Source organism: Tamandua tetradactyla, chromosome 4, assembly GCF_023851605.1.
Source record: "Tamandua tetradactyla isolate mTamTet1 chromosome 4, mTamTet1.pri, whole genome shotgun sequence".
NCBI lineage: Eukaryota > Metazoa > Chordata > Mammalia > Pilosa > Myrmecophagidae > Tamandua > Tamandua tetradactyla.
Window position 1 is genome coordinate 108,450,252 of NC_135330.1, and position 21,793 is coordinate 108,472,044.

Below are 21,793 nucleotides of genomic sequence, written 5' to 3' on the forward strand. Positions count from 1 at the left end.
AAGGAAGCTAAGCCTGCTTATGATTGTGCCTAAGAGTCACCCCCAGGGAACCTCTCTTACTACTCATATGTGGCCTCTCTCTCAAGGCAGCTCCACAGGTGAACCTACTGCCCTCCCCCTAATGTGGGACATGATGCCCAGGGGATGTCAGTCTCCCTGGCATGAGTCTGGCCATGGCAGCATGGGAGTGAGAAAGCCTTCTTGACCAAAAGGGGTAAGAGAAATTAAACAAAGTTTCAGTGGCTTAGAGCTTTCAAATAGAGTCGAGAGGTCATTCTGGAGATTACTCTTATGCAATATATAGGTATCCTTTTCAGTTTTGGGGGTATTGGAGTAGCTAGAGGGAAATACCTGAAACTGTTGAGCTGTAATCAAATAGCCTTGATTTTTGAAAATGATTGAATAACTATAGAGCCTTAAGGTGTGGCTGGGTGACAGTGAAAACCTTGTGGCTAGCACTCTCCCTTTGTCCTGTGTAAGGACAGTGAGTACGAAAAAAAAGACAAAAAATAAATAATGGGGAAAGGGGGAATGGGATATTCTGGGTATTCTTTTTACTTGTATTTTTATTTTCTTAAAAAGAACGTACGGAGCTCCTATTCGGAAGATGGAAATATATGTATAAATGGATGGTAGTGATGGTAACACAACATTGTGAACATAGTTAACAGCACTAAAATATATATCTGAATGTGGTTAAAAGGAGGAAATGTTATATTGTTTATAAGATAATAGGGTAACAATTTTTAAAAAATCCTTGAAACTGCACTGTACAAACAGTGAACTCTAAGTTAAACTATGGACTATAGTTAAGAGTACAATTATAATAATGTTCTTTCACCAATTGTAAAACATGCAAAGTATTAATAATAGGGTAGTATATGGGAATACTGTATTTTATACATGACTTTTCTGTAAACCCACAATTTCTCTAATAAAAAAAATTTTTTTTAAAAAGAGTCCATCATTGATTGAAAATGTTAAGATGTCTTAAAGCTGGTAGTCATTATTAATCAGGTGGTTTTCATCTCTTTTTTTCTCTATTTTGGATGGTATCATAGCATCTTCAGTTGTGGCAAATGTTACTTGTGTGGCCGTTTTTATTTTACAATCAATAGTTGCTGTTTCCTTTGTTGTAATCTTAACAGGTTTTTTTTTTGGGGGGGGAGGGCAGGGTGCATGGTCCGGGAATTGAACCCAGGTCTCCTGCATGGAAGGCGGGCATTCTAACCACTGCACCACCCATGTATCCCAATCTTAACAGTTTTTAAAATTAAGTTTGGGAAACTCTGGTCACTGGATATTTCTCCCAGATAACTTTCATGTCCACTTATCAAAAGTCAGAAATGATTTTTTTCTCTTAGTTTATGATCTCAGCTGAGTGGTAAGAAGAAAATTATTCGATGAATTCACACTTTTAAGGAATATTTCTTCTCTGAAAGGAGGTTCAGTATTTATTGCCAGAAATGTAGAGAGAGGGGAAAGGGTCATTTCAACTTTTATAACAAGAGGCAGAAGTTGAGGCACTGCTGAGAAACTATTTCGGGGTCCATTCTAGATCCCTGGACTTGTTCCCCCAACTTAATCATTTTCTTTGTTTTATTCAGTGGTGATCAAGGTTACAGGAAGTGCCTGATTTCTGGAAGGTTTTTCCTCCATCTCAGGGAGCTCTGTTTGTGTAGGGTCTCGGGAAGGGCTGCAGGGTACTGGTGGTGGGACTCCCAGCTTCCAGCACAGCAAGCAAGCATGCATTAGAAGACTGACCTTCAGTGTCAGCAGGAACTGGGCAAATGGTGTTTCCTTGGGATTCCAGTAAAACTTGTGAATAAGCCTGTTTGTAAAGTTACAGCCCAGGATTCTGCCCAGACTTGGAACTGCAGTTCTTGCAGAGAGTTGGGACCCATCTCCCGTGTCCTTAGCAGCTTTGTTCCATGCCCCATGAGACTTCTACTTATTTCATTCTTTTCTGCATACAAAGCACCAGAATGTATTTCAGGAATTCAAACTAGTACCTTTACTGTTCTGCATAATCATCCCTGTCTGCTGTTTACAGTAGACTTGTAAAACACAGCTCTACTTCCCTAGAAGTTCTCCTTCTTGTCAGGTAACGTGGTCACATGCCTTTGTAAAGCTGTTCCCTTTGTGCTCACGGTATAACTAAGGACGTTTGCTTTGTTTTTAGGTGGTGTGTAAAGATTATTGTTTGTGCATTGGTTTTTAGGATTAAGAAGAATGTTTAGATTCTAGGCCCTTAGGAAAAAGAGTTTCTGTACTTAGGAGCAAGACAACTTCAGTGATAGGTTTGTTTCTTGGGACTCTGCCAACCCGGTGATTACCCCAAAGCAGAGCAGAGATGTCTGAGTTCAGTGGAAGAAACTGTGTAAAGGAAGAAAATTTGTAAATTCTTAGCTCTAGAAGAGAACCACTCAAGTGGTTCATCATGGACTACAAACAGCTTTTTATTTTTTTCAAATATACATTTCTGATGTCTAACTTAGTGTGTAAAACTGGTACTTGGCCTTTCCAAGTACCTTTATTTTTTTTTTTGATTGTTTATAAACTCAGGATGTTTATTTTAATACTGTGAGATTGATTTGTCAAATAAGGCATGAACTTTTTTGAAAAAAAAAAAAATGGACAGAATTAACTGCCACACTAATGATTATCTTGCTGAAGTCTTTTGAATCCTGAATATGTTTTCTCAGCTTTCCTCATTAACCTTGTACTTATTACCTGCAGAGCATGAAGACTTTTTAACAGTTGCGGAGTCCCTGAAGAAAGAATTTGATAGTCCAGAAACCGCTGATCTGAAGTTTCACATTGATGGGAAATTTATTCACGTGCATAAAGCTGTTTTAAAAATCAGGTACTTTTGCGTAAGCTTTGGGGCGTTAGTAAGCTGACTTTCTTTTTGCCATCTCTAATTCTTTGATATTCAACAAAATGAGGATGAAGTAATTCCCTCGTTAGTAGAGAGAAATATTATAACTTAATATTTTGCAGTTGCAATCAGCTGTTTTAATAACTTTTCCACAAATATTGTTAAAGAGTTTTGTGTATATGTTCCTTTTAGGAAAAGTATAAATGGAAGTATAAGTATTTATCTGTTATGTTTTAGATGAAGTTTTTTCTGAATACTTCCATTGAAAAATTTATTTATCTGGTTAAAAAAAATAACAAAAGAATATCAGTGAAAAGTGTTTATGTCTTTTTCTTCTCTTAATTGAAAGATTCATTTTCCCCAAGTTGGAAACATTCGTAGTCAAAGACACTGGCCTCTGGCTCTGCAGGCCCTCTAATTTCTAGTAGAAGAAGCATTCTTTGGTATAAATGACAGGACTTCCTTGGTATAAATGTGAGAAACAGCACACATGTTAACAACTGTTTGGGCTGTGCCTCACTGAAGTTCCCACCCAGAGAAAGAGGCACAAAAATTCAGACCATCAAGGGTTCAACTGGGCCATTTACAAATTGTTTTGGAAACATAGTTAACAACCTATTTACAAAATAACCTGTGTCTTAAAGGAGAAAGTCCCTGTGTCATTCATTGCTTGGTTCAATTCTCCAAACTACAGCATGGCTTGAAAAGATGAACTGGGGATGCCTTTGCTGTAAATCTGTGGCCAACCAATCTACTCCTTAAATGTATGGTTCAAAAGGGCATCTTACTGGCCCAGGATCACATATTAGTAAAATTCAGACATATTTGCATTGTTTTCTGACCCTTACATCTTATTTTCCTTTGTTAGGCAACTATTTCTTAATTCTCAGATGGAGTAAGTGGAGCCATTCCTTTAGTATTTTAAATGGATTTTGAAAATATTTTGTATTTCTTTATACTGTATCTCATTTTAAAAGGATATAAGAAGATGGTTTATTTAAAAACATAAAGCGTATTCTCCTTTAAGAAAATCCAGAACTCAGAAACCAGTTCCTCGTACAGGTGAATTTGTCCATGTAAATACAATACAAATAGAACCTCTTAGGTTCTCTTGAAATACCTGACTATTCCAGTGTTTTCATAGTTTTCAAAGGAAGTAGATGATAGGCTTGGGAGGAGAGGAAAGAGGGCAGGGAATGTAGAGATGCAAAATCAGGGAATGTTGTTTTGAAGATGATCAGAAAGGAAGAAAAAATTGTTCTGTAAGTCAACATGACAATAATCAGCCGAACTTAGTTCACTTAACATTTAAAATAATTTTAAGAATACGCTGGTTATATAAAACAAAAATAAATGAATCATCTAAATGATTTTAATATATAGGTTTGAAGTTCTGACTCTCATTTCTGAAACTCTTTTCGTGTCATTACTTTAAGATGCATTTCTGTACAACATCTTTAAAAATCTACTACAAAGGGACAGGGCCCTGGTTTGAATAGACTGTCATATGGAAACACTTAAACTGTTGAAATGCTAAGTACTTGTAGACTCTATGCATAATCCTTAGTATTTAATAGGTGGTGTACACCAAAAAATGAAAGTTAGTGCATATAAAGGGCATCTGTGAAAACCCTTGCAGGTAGAATGCCATCAGGTGCCTGTGGAAGATTCTTGGAAGATTCTTGGCCCTAGTGTGCACAGGCTTGAGTGCAGTGAGCAAACATTGTTTTTTTCCTGATTTCATCTGCTTGACCAGGTAGCTTGTTCTCTGTGGAATCACTGTGGAGAATGCCTTTTCGTTATTCTGTTTTAGGTGTGAGCACTTTCGATCTATGTTCCAGTCTTATTGGAATGAGGACATGAAGGAGGTGATAGAAATAGACCAGTTTTCTTACCCAGTGTACCGTGCCTTTCTCCAGTACCTGTACACAGACACGGTTGATCTGCCGCCTGAAGATGCCATAGGTACTTCAGCTCCCGCGGGGTCGCCCAGCCGTGTGGCCAGAACGCACCTCCTCGTGCTTCTCCAGTGCTCTTGGCCTTTTCAGGATTTTAAGATTTGAAGTGAATGTCTTTAAAATAGTATTGTCAAAAAAAAAAAAAAATAGTATTGTCCAATTGGCATGATTAATAATTGTGAACACAGTTTATGACTGTGGGCTTATTTTAGTCTTTTAATGCTCTAGTGTCTGTTGCGAATTAGGATTTAGCATATCATTGTTGTGGCAAGACAGTTTATCTTGAACTTATAAACAGAATGAAGGGGGCAATGCCTTTTCTCTCTCATTTGTACTGTAGAAGAAATCGCAAAAAGTGAGTCGCAGGGAGGTATGTTTTGGAGGTGGGAGGATGTAGGGAGTAAAAAAGAGAACATATTTAATAGAATTCGGAGTGTAACTAAGAAACTTCTGGCTTATCTAAGTAACTGCATTCACCAAAATGAAATATATATGTTTAAAAATTATGGAATTACTGTAAATTTGATGAAACCTTTCCATGCTGTTTACTTGTAGGTCTTTTGGACTTGGCGACGTCTTATTGTGAAAACAGACTGAAAAAACTCTGCCAGCACATCATCAAGCGAGGAATCACTGTGGAGAATGCCTTTTCCTTATTCTCTGCTGCAGTCCGATATGATGCAGAGGTAACATAAAACAGCCGGCTGAAAACTGAAACCACCCTTAGCTCACTTAGTGCTCATTCCCCCCTTTCTCTTGCATAAAATAGAGGAACATACTGAGTAGGCCACCTTTGTTCAAGGAATCTACAAGCTGATAGATCCTTGGAAAATAAAATCTGGCATTGCTTCTTTGTTCTCTGCTCATAGTTTCAAAATGGTTCTTCCTCTCCTTCTGTTTTAAACTCAGAAAAGAAACTGACTGACTGAGGTCCTAGCAGCTGTACTGCAGCTTGGAAAACAAATACCCAGTTGGACTAATAAAACATATTTTAGCATCTATTTTTTTCAGGACCCACCAGGCTGTCTCCGCGACTCGACCCGGCCGTACGCCAGGATGCTTGCTGTATGAGTTCTGTGTGTGCGCTGTGACATTCTGTCATTGCCTAATTATAACTCACAATTACCCGTGTTAACCTGCTGTGGACTCTCTTTTGTTTTTTCTTTCTTTTTGCACTGTATTGCGTTCTTAATCTGGGGTTTATGGCTTTCTGGCAGATCTAGGAATGAATGGACTTCTAGAAGTCTGAAATTATGTGTTTCTGTTTTAAAATATATTTTCTTGAGGTGAAGAACCAAAGCATTGAGCTGTAAGTGCCTCACTACTGGGAATTTTACTTTTGTTCATCTCTGTACCCCGTAGTGCTTGACATATTTTAGGCATTTGGTGATAAATATTTGAACTGCATTCAGAATATAATGAGTGAGCAAGTCGACTTGACAAATTCGAAGAGAATTAAAGGGAGAAAGGGATAGCCTTAGAGGTTCAAAATTCCCAGCTAAGGTATATACCTCAATTGGTAGTTAGTTAGTCTCTTCTTAGAGGTATTTTGTCAGTCACTTGACAAGGCAGAATACCTAGCAAGAGAACTCTATCAGATTCCCACAAAAATCTGCAGCTGGTGCTTTGGAAATGCAGCAGAAGACATAACTTCAAATTTATCACAGAGATTGAAATTGACCTTGTGTCTTGTATTCTCAAAACGTCCTATTTTTATGTTTGAAATTTTATTATGATTATAAATATTTGATAAGGTCAAGCATAGCTGACTTTCTCTGCAGCCTGACAATAGATGGGTCAATCAAAGTAAAATGATTTCTAACAGCAAATGGAGTTTTGTTTCTTTTTTGACCACCCTTCCTGTGACGTCATAAACTTCGTTATTAGAAGTGCTATTTTCCGTTTTCGCTGAGTGAGAAAATTTTAAATTGGATTGAAGCCTTTTCTCTATACTTGGTGGTTGATTCCAGAACCTTTGCAATCTGTCCACCTCCTTTCCGCAGATGAGCTCTAGGCCTCCGCTGGGATTTAGAGTAAGGAAACCTGGGCAGACGTCTCAAATCTAGTTGCTAAAAAGTTCTTCCTCAGCCTTCAGCTAAAACCTGCTCTGTAGAGTTTGTAGAAAAGTCTCTGCCTCGTCTACCCATGCCAGTTGATTCTCTCCCCTATTTTTCTCATCCTAAATAATAACAAATTAAAGCTGTCCTTTAGAGAGGCAGCACATGTGGGAGACCCCCAGCATCTGTCCCAGGGCAGGCACATAGTTGGCACTCAAAAACATACATTGAATGAAATGAATGATAAATAGATGTGAGACACCTCATCTTGAACATGTGCTTTTTTAAAAACATTGAAAAAAATCCAAAACCCACAATTATTACACCTTCAATATAGAAAAATTAGAAGATACAGAGAAGCAGAAAGAAAAATAATCACTGTTATTTCTTTCTTTCCTGGTGTAGGGGTATGTTTTTGGTTTCTACTAGTAGCTATAAAATTGACTAATGCACTTTTACGTTTTATTTCCTTAATGCTGTAGTATGTAGTAAATAAATTAATGAGGTATTTTGAGTACAAAACTAAAACCTACTTACTGTATCTGTTAGTTGATGGGAAGCTACTACTAAGTCAGATTGGAAATTAACTTCAAAAAGTGTTTTCAGAGGCGCAGGTTTGGGATGCTAGACTACTTTTCCTCCACTCTGTGGCTTGTAAAGCTAGGAAGATGGGGGCCACCTGCTTCTCATATTTCTTTTCTTTTCTGTAAAAGTTGTTGCAGTTCCTCCAGATCCCCTTTTGACAAAATAATTATGAAGGAAGTTTACAAAGATAAAAACAAAACTTTACCGACTTAGGATACACAGTGGTAGAATGCTCGCCCATGGTGCAGGGGACCCAGTTCAATTCCTGGACTGTGCACCCCACCCCCACCCCCAAAAATGTATTGGCTCCAGAGTTATTAGGATTTTAAGACGTGAACTGATCATTGTGGAGCCCTTACTTTATGAATACATGGTTTAACTCTCTACAAGTTTTATAAAATTAAAGAAAGACTTGAAAAAGGAACACTTACTCTCTTCCCTGAAGACCTGAGTAAATATTGACATCAAGGGAGAAAATGTGAATAAAAATAGAGAAATAATCCAGTATCATATTGTAAAAATATTGAAATGCTCCTGTTTCTACTGTTCCTATAGAATCAGGAGATTTTTGTCTTCTGTGTTGGAACACTGGGAGAACCAGCTAGGAAGTATTATTTGTTTAACCAGAGTAAAAAAATTTCTAGGAAATCCTGTCAACTGAGCAGCCTTTTTCTTATGCTTTTGCTTTTAGTGGGAAGTAATAAATATGAGCCCAGGAATATAAATCCAAGATGGATTTGGGATATTACCTGCATTAAAGCTAGCAGGTCAGAATTTTTTCTCCTTTCAGAGGGCCAGAATAGGTTTTCCATGATCAGTTAGGCTGTAAAATGTCTTTTTTGTGTAGTCAGAGAAAAATATGTATTTTTCCCTACATGGTAAGACATTTGAGTAGATTCTAAAAAACAAAACCAAAAATCTCTTTGATGTGGAATATTTTTCTCTTGGCATACTGTAACGTGAATGATAGCTGTGGGTCTTGGGCAGGGGTGTTTCTGTAATTACTTTCACGGAAGGTTTGGGGTGGTTTGCCACCTCTTGCCATCTGCAGTGCATCTCGGGCAGCTTGTGAGACAACTTTCAGGTGGGCCTCCACACACCCTGGTCAAATAGTATTCTGTAGTAAGTCCCAGCACTCAGTGTTCTCAGCTCTGGAATTCCAGCTGGCTGTAAACTCTGTTAAAGGCTGAATTAGCATTTGTTTTAATTGTAAATATTAAGACCATCAATATTCTGTGTTGTGTTTTGTTACTAAAGACAATCATGGAAAGAAAACAACTTAATTCAGAGTGTATGTAATGATTAGAATAATCTAATTTAAACATTGAAAGATTTGGAATTTATAAATTATTTCACAATTAGCAAATTTTTACATTGGTCTTCCTTGCTAATTACAATAAATCTGATATTTTATCTGTTTTGTCTCAGAACTATGTAATAAAAGTTTTCACCACAGAATCTCATAAACGTGGAGATTTGTTTCAAGAAGCCCATATTAGATCCCCTGATTTCACACCCTCCTACTACCTTCCTGTTTTATTGACCTTGAAAAGACTTTTTTTCTGTAAACTTTTTTCATCTGCTGGAACTTCTTATCTTCCTTGGAAATGCTTTATTTTAGCCCAGCAATCTTGTTCCAGTTAACTTATTACTGGGTTAAGAGTTCTATTTTTTGTCTAGGTAATTGAAGATGTCATTTGCAAATTGAGGTGAACAGGTCTTATGAGGTCTTAGAGTATTAGAGTTACTTCTCAGAAGGGTGGTTCTACAGTTCACTCACCAGAGGCACATGGCTCTGAGTCATGTAAATCACACTTTCCAAAGTTCAGTTTTTATCTCCCCAAGTGCATCCTCTGCTTCCTTCTCTATTGATCCGCCTTCACCAAGATTCAATTAGTTATTTTAAAAACACAGATTTAGATTATTTTCAGTGTCCTTTAGACTTCTAATGTTTAAAACTGTTAAATATTTTTACATGCTGAGATATCCCACCACTCAAAATAATTGGAGGGAAAGGGAAGACTAGTGTGATAGAATTGTTTTCATAAATGGACGGAGGTGATCCATAATTTGAAGCACTGCTTGTGTACCTGTACCATGAAAAAAGTTCTTAAAGCTTATACTCCAGATAACCTCTGCAAAATTAGTAAGCTAAATAAACTCTTTCATGTGTGCTTTAATGATCTTGAATTCCAAATTGATAGATACAGAAGTGATAAAGGTTTTACGATGCCAGAGTGTAGTGCATTCTTCTTTTTGGTGAATTTGAAATTATATAATTAAAAGTCTTCATTTTTAAAGGTCTTTATCTGAAACATTATATGGTTGAAAACTTCTTGTGCTCCTGCCTGGCTAAGGAGGATCTTATCATTCTTTCTAAGCTCTGTCTAGATAAACTAGTTTTCTATTCCTGGTAACTAAATAACTTTCATCTCCCTGTGGAATATAATTGAGTCCCAAGAGCTATTTATTAATTATTAAGACAAAGCAGTGCATTTTCTTTAATAATGATCCAAGACAGTATGTTTCCTCTCATTTCATCTTTTAATTTATTATAATACACACAACACAAAAGTGTTCAGCTGTCCACTTGGCACACTGGTGGGCAGAGACCTGGAAATCTCATACTAAAAACGTGGGTCCAGAGATTGTTTTAACATTTAAAGTGCATTTTGAATTATCTAAAAAAGCAAAATTTATGGTAGCAGCAGGCTGATACACATTAGGTGTGATTTCTCTCTTTTGTGGATAAATGACTGGGTGAGTTTCCTGAGTAAATCCTAGGGCATCATCCAACCAGGACAGATGGGCCCTGAGAATAAGGAACGTTTACTTGCAGAGGCCTGTGCTGAGAAAGCAGAGGTGGCAGGTCTCTGTATGTTTGTGTCGGCTCTGTCTGCTCTGCCCTAACTTCCCACTTCATGGTGGCAGGAAACTTGAAGTCGGGACCCTGCAGTTCAGATTTTGTTGAGCTCCTGTTTCAGTGGAACCCTGAGCACTAACCTTTGGTGTGGGACTCACCATCTGGCCAAGTGATTAAAAAAAAAAAAGCAAGCTATTTGCTATAAGAGCTTGTGATTTGCTTTTATATCTTTAGTTTTTGTATATCCCAGGCCACATAATTGATTTTATAGATAATGTGTTCCAACATTGGAAGGAACAAACAATATTATAGTCGAGTTTTGCTGGAGATGAAAGTTTACATTAGTGTAGACAGAAATAGATTTTAAAATTTGTTTGGTTTACCACTTGTACATGTTAATTCTAAATGTTAGTAGTTGGAACTTCCATTTATCTGACCAAAACGTCCAGTCTGTGAATATACTTCCATCTGGTCAGTTACCTGAGGAATTAGTGTGGTGGAAGTTGTCATTCCTTATTCCATATGGCTTTGAAAATGAAAGCTTGTTTTTTAGAAGAGCATGAAAATGATTTTTGAAATTTTTTAAAATATGTCACTTTTGGTTAACCACATCTCATCACTTCATCTTCATCACTTTTCTATTTCTTAAAGCCTCTCTTCTTTAAATGGAATAACCCACATCTTAATTCTTTTCCCTAAATTGCTTGAATGTGACAAAACCTGTGATGTGGGCTAAAGCACTCTTTGCTTTCTTAACCAAGTTTTGGAGTATGCTAGGCTACTGATAACCAGGGAGGGACTCCCTCAGCACCTCCCCCCCCCCCATTGGGTGTGTGTGTATTTTGCAGAGTCAGACTTGAGTCAGGGGAACCCCAGCTTTTCCTGTGTGGTGGAGCAAATAGTGTGTGTCTTCTGCCACCTTCATGCCTGTTTGCCCAGTTGGAGGTTTGCAGGCTCTCAAATGTCTTTTCTAGGGAAGGGCAAGATCGTAGGGGTGAGGGGTTTGGAGAGAAGTCCTTCTACCAAAGCAAACTTAAAAAGGCCTCTTCTTGTTTTTATTTTTGTCATGTGTGTCCAGGATTTAGAAGAATTCTGCTTTAAGTTTTGCATCAATCATTTGACAGAAGTCACACAGACTGCAGCGTTTTGGCAAATGGACGGCCCTCTGCTGAAGGAGTTCATTGCTAAAGCCAGTAAATGTGGAGCCTTTAAGAACTGAAGCCTGAGGCTGTGAGTTTTGTGCCCTGGGCACTGGTGGTCGTGTGTCTGGTTGGTGTTCTGCCAGTGGTCTGATTCTGCAGGTAAAAAAGAAGTCAGGTTGCTTTTCCACTTGAGACACAGTTCTCTGTGTGGGACCATGCGAAGGACGTCTAGCTCTTCTGGAACCCGTTTATACACCTTGCTTCCAGATATGTGTATTTCAAATGTGACCTTACTTACATTTGGGCTGGCACCTTTTAAAAGGGTGAAAGTTATCTGGGTTTTTTGTTTGTTTGTTTGTTTTTTATTGGAGGAACTTCTGAGCCTTGGAAAGGGGGTATTGGAAGCGACTCTCAGGGGTCTCATCTCGTCAACCCTTTTGATGCCAGGAGTTGTAATATTTCATGCATTATGAGATATAAACTTCATGTGAATTAGAGATGCTGACCCAGGGGCTTTTGAACGGGCTGCGGGTAGTTCAGTAACGTCACTGTGAGGGCAGAGTTAGATGGAGGCTTTTGTCGGTGCGCTTCTGCTCTGGCGACTTGTTGTTAACTTCATGACATCAAAGTATTACTCAGCATAACCTGAGTTAAACCTGTTGAAATGAGAATTATGTAAAGATAAATTCCTAGGTTAGCAAAGATTTAAGTGCACATAAAAAGTAGTCATTTAGAACTATCCATTTAAAAGTTGATAATGAATCTTTGGAGAGAGGGGGGCATTTTATAAAGTAGACTCTCCACCCCTTCCCCAATGTTGTTTTAATTTATTAAGGAAAGATTTGAGAATTTAAGTTGAAATTGCCCTCCCGCCCCTACCTCTTCGTCTATAAGTGCTGACTCAGGAAAGGAAAAATGACATGTTCAATATACTCTTGCCTTCCTAGACTTCAGCTGCTTGATCATCAGATCTGCTACACATGAGTTGAAGAAGTGGTTCTTGAAACCAACTTTCTTATAGGATTTAGTGAAATTTGCTTTACCTATTTTATCTAAGCCAGATACCATCACAGATTTGCTTAGTTGAAGACTCACCAACTTTCACTTTTGATTGCTTTAGGTATAATATTTAGTAAAAATTAACTTAGAAAAAGCATCGAAGATAAGGATTTCCTGGAAGGATTCAATTTAAAGAAACAGCTGCTCTGTCATTTCCGGTCAGATTATGAAACGTGACTTTGGGATTTAGGAGTTTTCAGCTTGGAGTTCTATCTTATGTATCCCATTGGATTTGCTTTAAGAATAGTTTTATTTTATTTTTTTTGGTCCACCAACCCATTTCTGTTTGTGAGTTCTCTTAGTGATTTTTATTTCCTGCTTGGAAGCCCCTTCCCTAAATTTGGAGTCTAAACCCATTTTCACAGCCAAACTAACAAGGGGGTGGGAGACGCTGCAGCTACTACTTACCAGCGGTGATTTTAATTGTGGGGTTGCAGGAATGAGGCCCTAAACATAGGAATTCATGCATAGGCAAAATAAATACAACCTGGAAGTCCCAGCCTCTCTTGACTTAATATTGTAAGTGATTGAAGCCCAGTGAACTATTAGGTCAGAGTTTGTCCTGCAGCGTGATAGACGTTTCCTCACCAGGTTGATAAAGGCACATTAACTTGATTAGTAGCACTATGATGATGGCTTGTGTTTGTACCAGTTACTGTTGGCTTATGATCTGAATAAAATGAGGCCTTCATATGTTTACTATCGCTCTTACTTGAAAAAAACAAAGTTCTTCAAAAAAGCACAACTTGAAGTAGTAGATCCATTTCCATAGATTAGTCGATTCGTTCAACAAATATTTGAGTTCCTAATAAAGGTGAAGGACCACTTCTCATACTAGATTACTGAGCACTCTGTGTGCGTATGATAGTGGAAAGAAGAGGACTAAGTCCTTCAAAAAGTCCCCAAGTATCTTTTTTTTTTAAGTACGCTCTCTTGTTTTTCTGGTTTTGTTGTTCCTCAAAGCAGGAAATGAAGGCTATTTTTCAAATAGATTTTTTTTTGTCTGATGTAATAATGGAATCCAAAGTATTCACATTTCTTAAAAAAGCCCTTAAATGTACTCTTGAACTTCTTACTGGATCAATGTTTGATACTCTAGTCCATACACAGACTGTATTTATGTAATGTTTAGAATGACTATTAATAAAGAAATCTGTTAAAAAAGCATGTAGTTTCTCCCTCACCCCTTTCCCCCACCCAATGCAATTCTTAGATAACAGGCTAAAAACAGGTACCACCATGGCTTACACATGTGCTCACACACACACACACACACACACACACACACACATACACATACATACTACTTCACAGAAATCCTTTGATTTTATTCTTGTTGAAAGATATAGTACAGTTGAATTGTGATAGCAGAAAGATGTACCTGGATTCTTTGGGATACATATGAGCTTAGGGGAAGATGTAATCCCTATCCTCAAGGAACATATAGACTAACAGGAGAGAGGAGAGACAGGCTAAGGAACCAACAACACAATATAAACAGCCTTTCATAATAGGTAATGAGAAAAAAAAAACCAATAAGGTTAATATGAGGAGAAATTCTGAAGATAATGTTTGTGCATGTAGGGAGGACATAACGCATCCTCTCATTGCCAAAACACCGGATAAGTAGCTTGAATAAAAGCTTAGAGATGGGGGGTAACTCACTGTCAGCACGTTTGTTTGGTTACAGTGGAGAAAATAAGCCAGGGCCTGTTAGAAGATGTTGGTGAGGGCACACTTGTGCATGCATGTGCGTAGTTAATGGAGCTTTCCCCAGCGTCAGGCATTGCATCCTGTGCTTTGCATGTATTTTCTCATTTAGTGGCCACATTTTATCCCATAAAATCAACAAAGTTAGGCTCAGGTAGACTAAATGATTTTATTAAAGTTTTCCAGTAGTAAGTGACAAAGCCAAAGTTGAAACCCAGATCTGTTTTAACAGTTGGCCCAACACTTGCCTACTTTGTGATTCCCAGACACGTGTTGCTGCCTCGTTCCAAGTTACTTGCTGTGTGTATAAAGTTTGAAAGTAAAGTGGGAAACAAATTTTTAATAAAAATCATGATATCAAAACTATTACCTAGATAAGTTTGTCATCAAATGTAACATTAGGGGAGGAAGTTGAAATTATAATAATCATAGACCTGTGGAAATCTGTATTCAGTGGGTCTGTACTTTTTTTCAAAGTGCCCCACCTGGTTCTGATGTGCAGGTGAAACCCACAGAGTTAGGTTTGTCCCTCAGGTGAAACTGCCACAACTACAGTAATGGACTGTTCTTTCAGTCTATTTCATGTTCCTTCAACAAATAACTTGTGAGTAGTTATTATGTGCCAGATGCCATGCTGGGGACTCAGCTCAAACCCATTTGAAAAGGCAACATTTTAATTAATCGAAGAGCTATGATAAATCAGAAGTGAGAATATGACATTTTCAGAGATCAGATATGGAGCTGCAGGCATAAAATTTTGATTTTTATATTGTTAGGTTGAAGAAATCTTAACTATTGATTCTTTTCCATCTTGTACATTCCCACTGCTGGTTTTAGTCAGGAGTCCAGTTTTAAATGTCAGTGTTTGTTTTGAAGACGACAGATGCCCGGGTGATATCTGCAGCTGAAAAGAACTTTAAAAAGCAGACTTTCTGTGACCTGAAGACAGGCAAATCTGGCAGAAGTAAAGGAGTACATTCAACTAATTTATACCCCAGAGAAATCAGAGGCAGGGACTAGTCCCTCAACATAAGCATCTGCATTTATCCAGCAAACATCTATTGAGCGTGTTATAACTGGTGCTGGGGATGTGAGAGCAAGCAAAACAGAAGAACACTGTTGAGCCAAAAGCAGATAGGGAGGTTTTGTCCTAGAAGAGCTATTTGCTAATGATGTCATGCACAATTCAGCCAGTTGTGTGTTAAGTGATATGAAGGAAGGCACTCTAACGTGGGCCGGGTGGGGGAACTGTTAAAATGAGCTCTGCCAGGAGGAGCAGGGAGAGAAAGGTGAAAGAGCTATTGAGAATCCAGAGGAGGATTTGCAAAGCCCCTATGGGTCTGAAGTGCAGACGCTAGGGGAGATAGGAGCCTCAGAAGCATTTTATTGGAGAGGAGCAATAGGGGAAGAAGTGAGATGTTCATAAGGGAAAGGCATGGAACACCGGGCAGGCATCAGATGTCAGTCTGCAAGAACCGATCAGAGCTGCTTGGGCAGCAGTTTGCAGAACAGAGAGGATGAGAAGCCTATTCCAAAGACTGTGGCTTTCATAGGCAGGCCTCTGGTTTTAAGCCTGCTGGCAGTTTTGCCTGGGTCCCTGGGTTAGGGAATGGAAATCCTTAAGAAGACAGGAAAGATACTGATGTGGAACTTGACCCGAGGCCTCGGTTTTCCTGAAGAGGACCCAAGGTTTGTTTCAAGTCCTGAAGTAACTTGATCTCTTTCTTCAGCTCCTGCTGCTGTTTTTCATACTGATCAATTTTATTCTCTATTGCTATGAGAAGAAGAAATCAAGTGATTTCAGATTACTCAGTAGTTTTATTACAAATAATATACCCTTTCTAGTCCATTTCACATGCAAATGCTGTACCCCAAATGACTGACAACCCCATATTGCAGTGACCTTTTTTTCATTTAATAATACAGTGCATGCTCTTCTAAATTATGATTTTATCAGCTGTATAGTATATTTCAGTATATGATAAGTATTTCTAAACTAAGGTAATTTTATAACTCGCATACCTCTTTGAAATTTTACAAATGTGTCTTCAAACAGTCTACAGTCAAAAAGCGAAGTCCCAATTTCTTCATAGTCTGGAGAGAGAAAAACATTTCAGCATTAATTTTAGTTTAAATTACATATTTAAAATAAATGTATAATAAAACACCTCAGAAAATAACCCAAAATAAGAAAAGTCAACAAAGCAGTCATCTATTGTGATTCTACAGCGTTAGCAGCATTACCAGGGAATTATTAGAAATGCAACGTCTTCACCCTGATTGCAGATCTGCTGAACCAGAACCTCCAGAGGTGGGGCCCAGCCATCTCTGCTTTAACAAGCTCAAGTTTAAGAAGTGCAGGTCTATAGAAAAGAATAAGCAAACTAAAGAATGTAATGACTGAGCTTTGGGGCATGTTTACTCTTCACTTCTCAGTTTTGACCTATAGAAAATGATCTCTCACACAATGTGTGTTTTACACTGTTGCCTACAATACAGACTGCCAAAATATTCCTTATGAATTAGTTAAGATCATGATACAGCTTATTAGAAGGTGAAGGCACCCCATAGAGCTCTTTATGAAAGTTCATATTTAATCCAAATGTTGGGCAGGCAACAGTGGCTCAGTGGCAGAGTTCTCGCCTGCTGTGCTGAAGACCTGGGTTCGATTCCCAGAGCCTGCCCATGTAAAAAAAAAAAAAAAAAAAAAAAAAAAAAAAATATATATATATATATATATATATATATATAAACCAAATGTCAAGCCAATCATTAAGATTGCTTTTCTCTTCTGTACATTAAACTTTTTTTTTCAGTATGAGTGCTTTAATCAGAAAAATAACCAATGTGGTTAAGAAAAATCAGTCCTTTCTAATATGAATTTACATAAAAATACCAAAATATATTTTGAGGAAATGAAAGTTACAATATTAGGTTCCTTTCTGTTTAGTTTCCCAGGCGGCTTCAGCAAATACCATGAAATGGTTCAGCTTAAACAATGGGGATTTATTAGCTTAAAATTTTGAGTCTAGGAAAATGTACAAATCAAGGCATCATCAAGGCACTGCTTCCTCCTGAAGATGGCTGCCAGCAACATACATTAAACTTTAACATTATGAGAAAAGACACTTAGCCTTTTAAGGAACAGAGTGTGAGTTAAATGAAAACCAACAGCACCATTCTCAGATGTTAACACGTGTGTGAGGCTGGGAGTAGGGTGGGGGAGACGTGTGGTTGAATCCAGTTGAGAACGCACCCATTCTCTTAGTGTTCAGCTTCAGTTATGCACTCTAGAAAACTTACCACAACTTTCAGGGCATTGGGTACTTTTTATTAAATTATCAAGTTTATGAATTACTCACATTCTGTTGACTTATGAAAGACTGCAGAGCTCATACAATGATTTTTAAAGAGATAAAGAAGGAAAAGAAATAGAATGAAAAGAAATGACTTTTGGGGGGGGTTTTGTTTTGTTTTACACTCAGGCCTGTGAGAAATCTCTGTAGGAAGAGATTCTGGTCTTCCAGTACCTTCTTCCGAAGTGATGTCATCCATGAGTCTTTCCTGAATGAAAACAAGTTTGTCTAATAATTCTTCAATTAAGTCGTTCAGAAGTCCCGCTTCTTTACATTTCTTGAGAAAAGCAGCTTTCATAATTGTCTCTAGGAACAAGAAAAAACATTTCTGAAGGAAATGGCCTGCCTTAGGTCACCTGTCATGAATCACTTAAAGGCCCCTTCACATCTTGCCTAGATGTGAATGAGTCTAATTAATAAAATAATACAGCATCTGTCTATCTTCAATTAATTGTACTTTCCTCACAGTCCATTTTTGCCAGTTGACACAATGAATGAAATGTTACAAGAAGTGAAGAGAAGAATAAAAATGACTGTGGAGTAACTTTTTGAATCAAGAGGATGTTCATGTTAGCCTCAAATCTTTGAGCTGCCAGATCTCTGTCACTGTCTTGTGTCTCAGTTACTATGAGTTGCCATGGAACGTCCATTTCCTTAAAGAACAGGAAGCTACAGTTTGCTGGTTTCTGCGTGCTGGAGGGTCATGTGTGCAGGGGTGGTGTTTCCCTGGATTCTGAGTTTGGGCAACCCCAGTCTTCTGGATTAGCAAGTACCTCCTCTTTTTTTAAACATTGAAGGGCAAATGGACCATCCCAACCCCAGTTATTTTGATAGTGAGGACTATGGGAGAGGATAGATATGATAAAAGATTTTTACTCTTCCTACTACAGTCTTAAAGGCACGAGCCATGATATTTTATTTCTCCTTCACAGAAGGTAGTGTAAAATACACTCAATATTTACAACTTTGTCCACAAAAGGGGGGGGGGGGGGGCGAAAACCAAGAATTTTCAAAGACTGAAGAAGAGACAGGATTTTACATCCAGAAGTAAGCAATAGTTCTACAAAATTAATTCAGGACTGGCAAAACTTTGTTGAAATCTACATTGTGGGGAGTCTCCGAGAAGATGGTGGGCCAGACTGGAGTGAATTCTTTTCTGCTCCGTGAAACAAGATAGGCGACGGGGAGAAAATGCCCAGGACCACAGGTCCCGGGCTGTGAGTAATCTGGGGGGTCCTTATGCAGTTTTTGGGGGGAGGAAGATCGGAGGAGAGTGAGTGGGTCAGGGCAGGGTGATCCCCACCGGACGAGCTGCGGTGCACTGGGGAGGTGCGACTGAAGGGAACTGACCTCCCGGCCCTAGCCCCAGGCTGCCGGCTGGGGGACCGCCCCACGTCGCCGTGGTGGGCAGTGCCCGCCGGGAACCCAGAGGCCAGCAAATGTCCACCGCAGGGTGGGGGGAGTGATCACCTGGTCCGATGTGGGAAAATCTGCCCCCAGTCACGGTGTGTGGCGGGCCCACCAGTGCATGTGCAGGCCTGCCGGCCCAGGCGGAGTAGCCCCCCCTGCTGAGCAGCCCCCTGCGGAGCACACCAACCTGCGGTGGTCCCAGCCAGGAGGGGCGGGGCTGAGGGGAGAGGAGGCCCACGCGCCATCTGCTGGCCGGAGGTGGTAGACGTGCAGGTCGGCTGCACAAGACAGGGGGGAGATCTTGAGGGAGAAGGCGCCTCACTATCGCCACCTGCTGGGGAGAATGGGTAAGTGCAGGCAAGCTAACTCCCTATCTGCCTAGGTCTTTATATTTATTTTTTAATTCTTTTCTTAATATTCTTTTTTATTCACCCCCTTTTAAAACATATTCTTTCTGTTCATTTTTATTAGTAATATAATTATCCTTTTTCACTTTAAATTTTTTATAGATATTTTATATTTTATTTTTACTCATTTTCTACCTTCTATTCCACATATTACTTTTTATTATTCCATTTCATTTATTTTTATTACTATTTTTCTCTTAAATTTTATCTCCCTCTGGTGGGTAACAGCCTGACTTCACTCCCATCCTGGGGTATCTCCTTTTGATTCTGGTGCCCATTATTGTTGAGGTGTGTTTTGTTGTGGCTCCTGTTTTTGTTTCATATTTTTATTATATTATTTTACTATCTCTTTTTCCCCATTATTTTTTTTTTTTTGGTGCATAGGCTGGGAGTTTAGCATGGGTTTCCTGCATGGTGGTCAGCCATTCTGCCACCAGAGTGCCCATGCACCCTGATCTACTTTATAATAGATGCTTCGATTGAATTGTACCCCCTCCATGAGATTTGAATCTTGATTTGGCAGAGAATAACCAACAAAGTGCCAAAGGAAACATTTAGCAAAAGCTAAGTAAATACAAAAACTTTAGAAAAGTGAAGGAAGCCAATTTGCATAATAACCATATCAAGATAATCAAATGCCCCGAACACAACAAAAAAAATCACAAAGCACACAAAAATCCAAGTGGAAATGGCCCAGCCAAATGACCAACTCATAACTCCAGAGGGGACACAGAATATGGAACAACCACTCTAGGATATTTGTAAAGAAATAAAGGCTATCAAAAAGACAATAGAGAGCATAAAGTAGACTTCAGGAGGTTAAAGAGAAAAATGGCAGATCTCACAGAGGTGAAAGACACAATAGACCAAATAAATAATATATTGGAGACATACGATAGCAGATTCGAAGAAGCAGAAGGAAGAATAAGTGAGCTGGAAGATAGAACAATAGAACTAGAGCACACAAAAGAACAAATGGCAAGAAAGATGGAAAATGCAACTGGATCTTAGGGAAATGATGGACAAGAGGCGCACAAAATAAGAATTATTGCTGCCCCAGAAAGAGAAGAGAAGAGTAAAGAGTTGGGAAAGTTAGTTGAAGATAATAGTTGGAGAAAACTTCCCAATCCCTATAAAAGATGCAGATATGCAAATCAAAGAGGCCCAGCAAACTCCAAATAGAATAAATCTGAACAGGCTCAGTCCTAGACACATACTAATCAGACTGTCAGGTGTTGAATAGAAACGAAGTCCTGAAAGCAGCACAAGAAAAGCGATCTACTACATATGAGGGGAAATATATCAGACTGACTTCAGACTACTCAACAGGCACCATACCCATGCAATAGGGGTATTGATATTTTTAAGATCCTGAATGAGAAAGGCTCTCAACCAAGAATTCTTTATCTAGCCAAGTTACCCTTCAAAATTGAGGGAGAGATTAAAATCTTCAAAGACAAAGATTGAGAGAACTGGTAAAAAAGAGACCAGCTCTACAAGAAATACTAAAGGGGGTCCTGTCAGCTGATAAGAAAGACAAGAGACGGATTCAGCCATCAAAAAACTTCCACAGACATGACATCCAGAGGTGAAAGTCTCCCTGGCAGCATGGGAGAGCAGGGATGAATCTGGCCCTGGCACCGTGGGATCAACTATTTCATCCTGACCAAAAAGGGGGAAAGGAGTGTAACTAATAAAGTATCAGTAGCAGAGAGAGTTCAGATAGAGTCAAGAGGCTACTTTGGAGGTTGCTCTTATGCAAGCTTCAGTTAGACCTTGCTACCTATCATAACCTGCCAACCCCCAACCAGGACCATTCCAGCCAATCCTAAAGAACACCTAGGGCACTATATAAGATTTCACAAGGGTTCCATGCACTAGAGTAACTGTCCAGAAACCTACAACCTCCAGATGGGTCCCTGGTCCAGATAAGTCCTGAAACCTAACCCAGACTCTCCAGAACATCAGTTAGTTCCATCTCCCTACCACATTACTGACAGCCCCTTCCAACATGAACAGGTTAGAATGGCCATAGCCCAAACACCCCTAAAGAAAGGACAGAAAGATCAAAGGTGATGATGGAGTTAAACAGAGAAGATAGGATTTAACAAATGAACATGATTGCTGAATCATTAAATTGGTATCTCTTAGTCTCCAATGTCTTAGAGCAGCTAGAAATAAAAACCTAAAATTGTGGAATTGTAACCCATGTCAAACTCTGAGATATGTTCTACAACTAATTGTGGTGCTGTGCTTTGAAATTTATTGCTTTTTTCTATATATGTTATTTTTCACAAAAAAGAAAAAAATGTCAGTGGTGATGATAAAAAAAATATGCCTTCTAGCCTCCTATATTCTGGAGCAG

The 21,793-nt window shown here is 38.8% G+C and overlaps 2 protein-coding genes across 9 annotated transcripts in view; one reads left to right on the plus strand and one right to left on the minus strand.

Moving 5' to 3' along the window:
* RCBTB1 (RCC1 and BTB domain containing protein 1) overlaps nt 1–16,986 on the plus strand; it is a 63,198-nt gene extending 46,212 nt beyond the window's left edge. For 6 of the 8 annotated variants that reach the window (XM_077158190.1, XM_077158189.1, XM_077158193.1 and 3 more), the window contains 4 exons: nt 2,740–2,866; nt 4,695–4,846; nt 5,395–5,525; nt 11,423–16,986. In XM_077158190.1, coding sequence (XP_077014305.1) covers nt 2,740–2,866; nt 4,695–4,846; nt 5,395–5,525; nt 11,423–11,563 — 551 coding nt within the window. In that variant the 3' untranslated portion in view covers nt 11,564–16,986. Of the gene's footprint in view, nt 1–2,739; nt 2,867–4,694; nt 4,847–5,394; nt 5,829–5,850; nt 8,785–11,422 lie in introns of those variants that run through there. The other 2 variants (XM_077158195.1, XM_077158196.1) reach the window with 2 other exon arrangements.
* Nucleotides 13,774–21,793, minus strand: part of SETDB2 (SET domain bifurcated histone lysine methyltransferase 2) — a 95,931-nt gene continuing 87,911 nt past the window's right edge. Inside the window, exons 19-22 of the mRNA XM_077158188.1 lie at nt 19,209–19,355; nt 17,786–17,917; nt 16,278–16,349; nt 13,774–16,029 (exon numbers count right to left, since the gene is read on the minus strand). Of these exons, the coding sequence (XP_077014303.1) occupies nt 15,875–16,029; nt 16,278–16,349; nt 17,786–17,917; nt 19,209–19,355 (506 nt within the window). The 3' untranslated portion in view covers nt 13,774–15,874. The remainder of the gene's footprint in view (nt 16,030–16,277; nt 16,350–17,785; nt 17,918–19,208; nt 19,356–21,793) is intronic.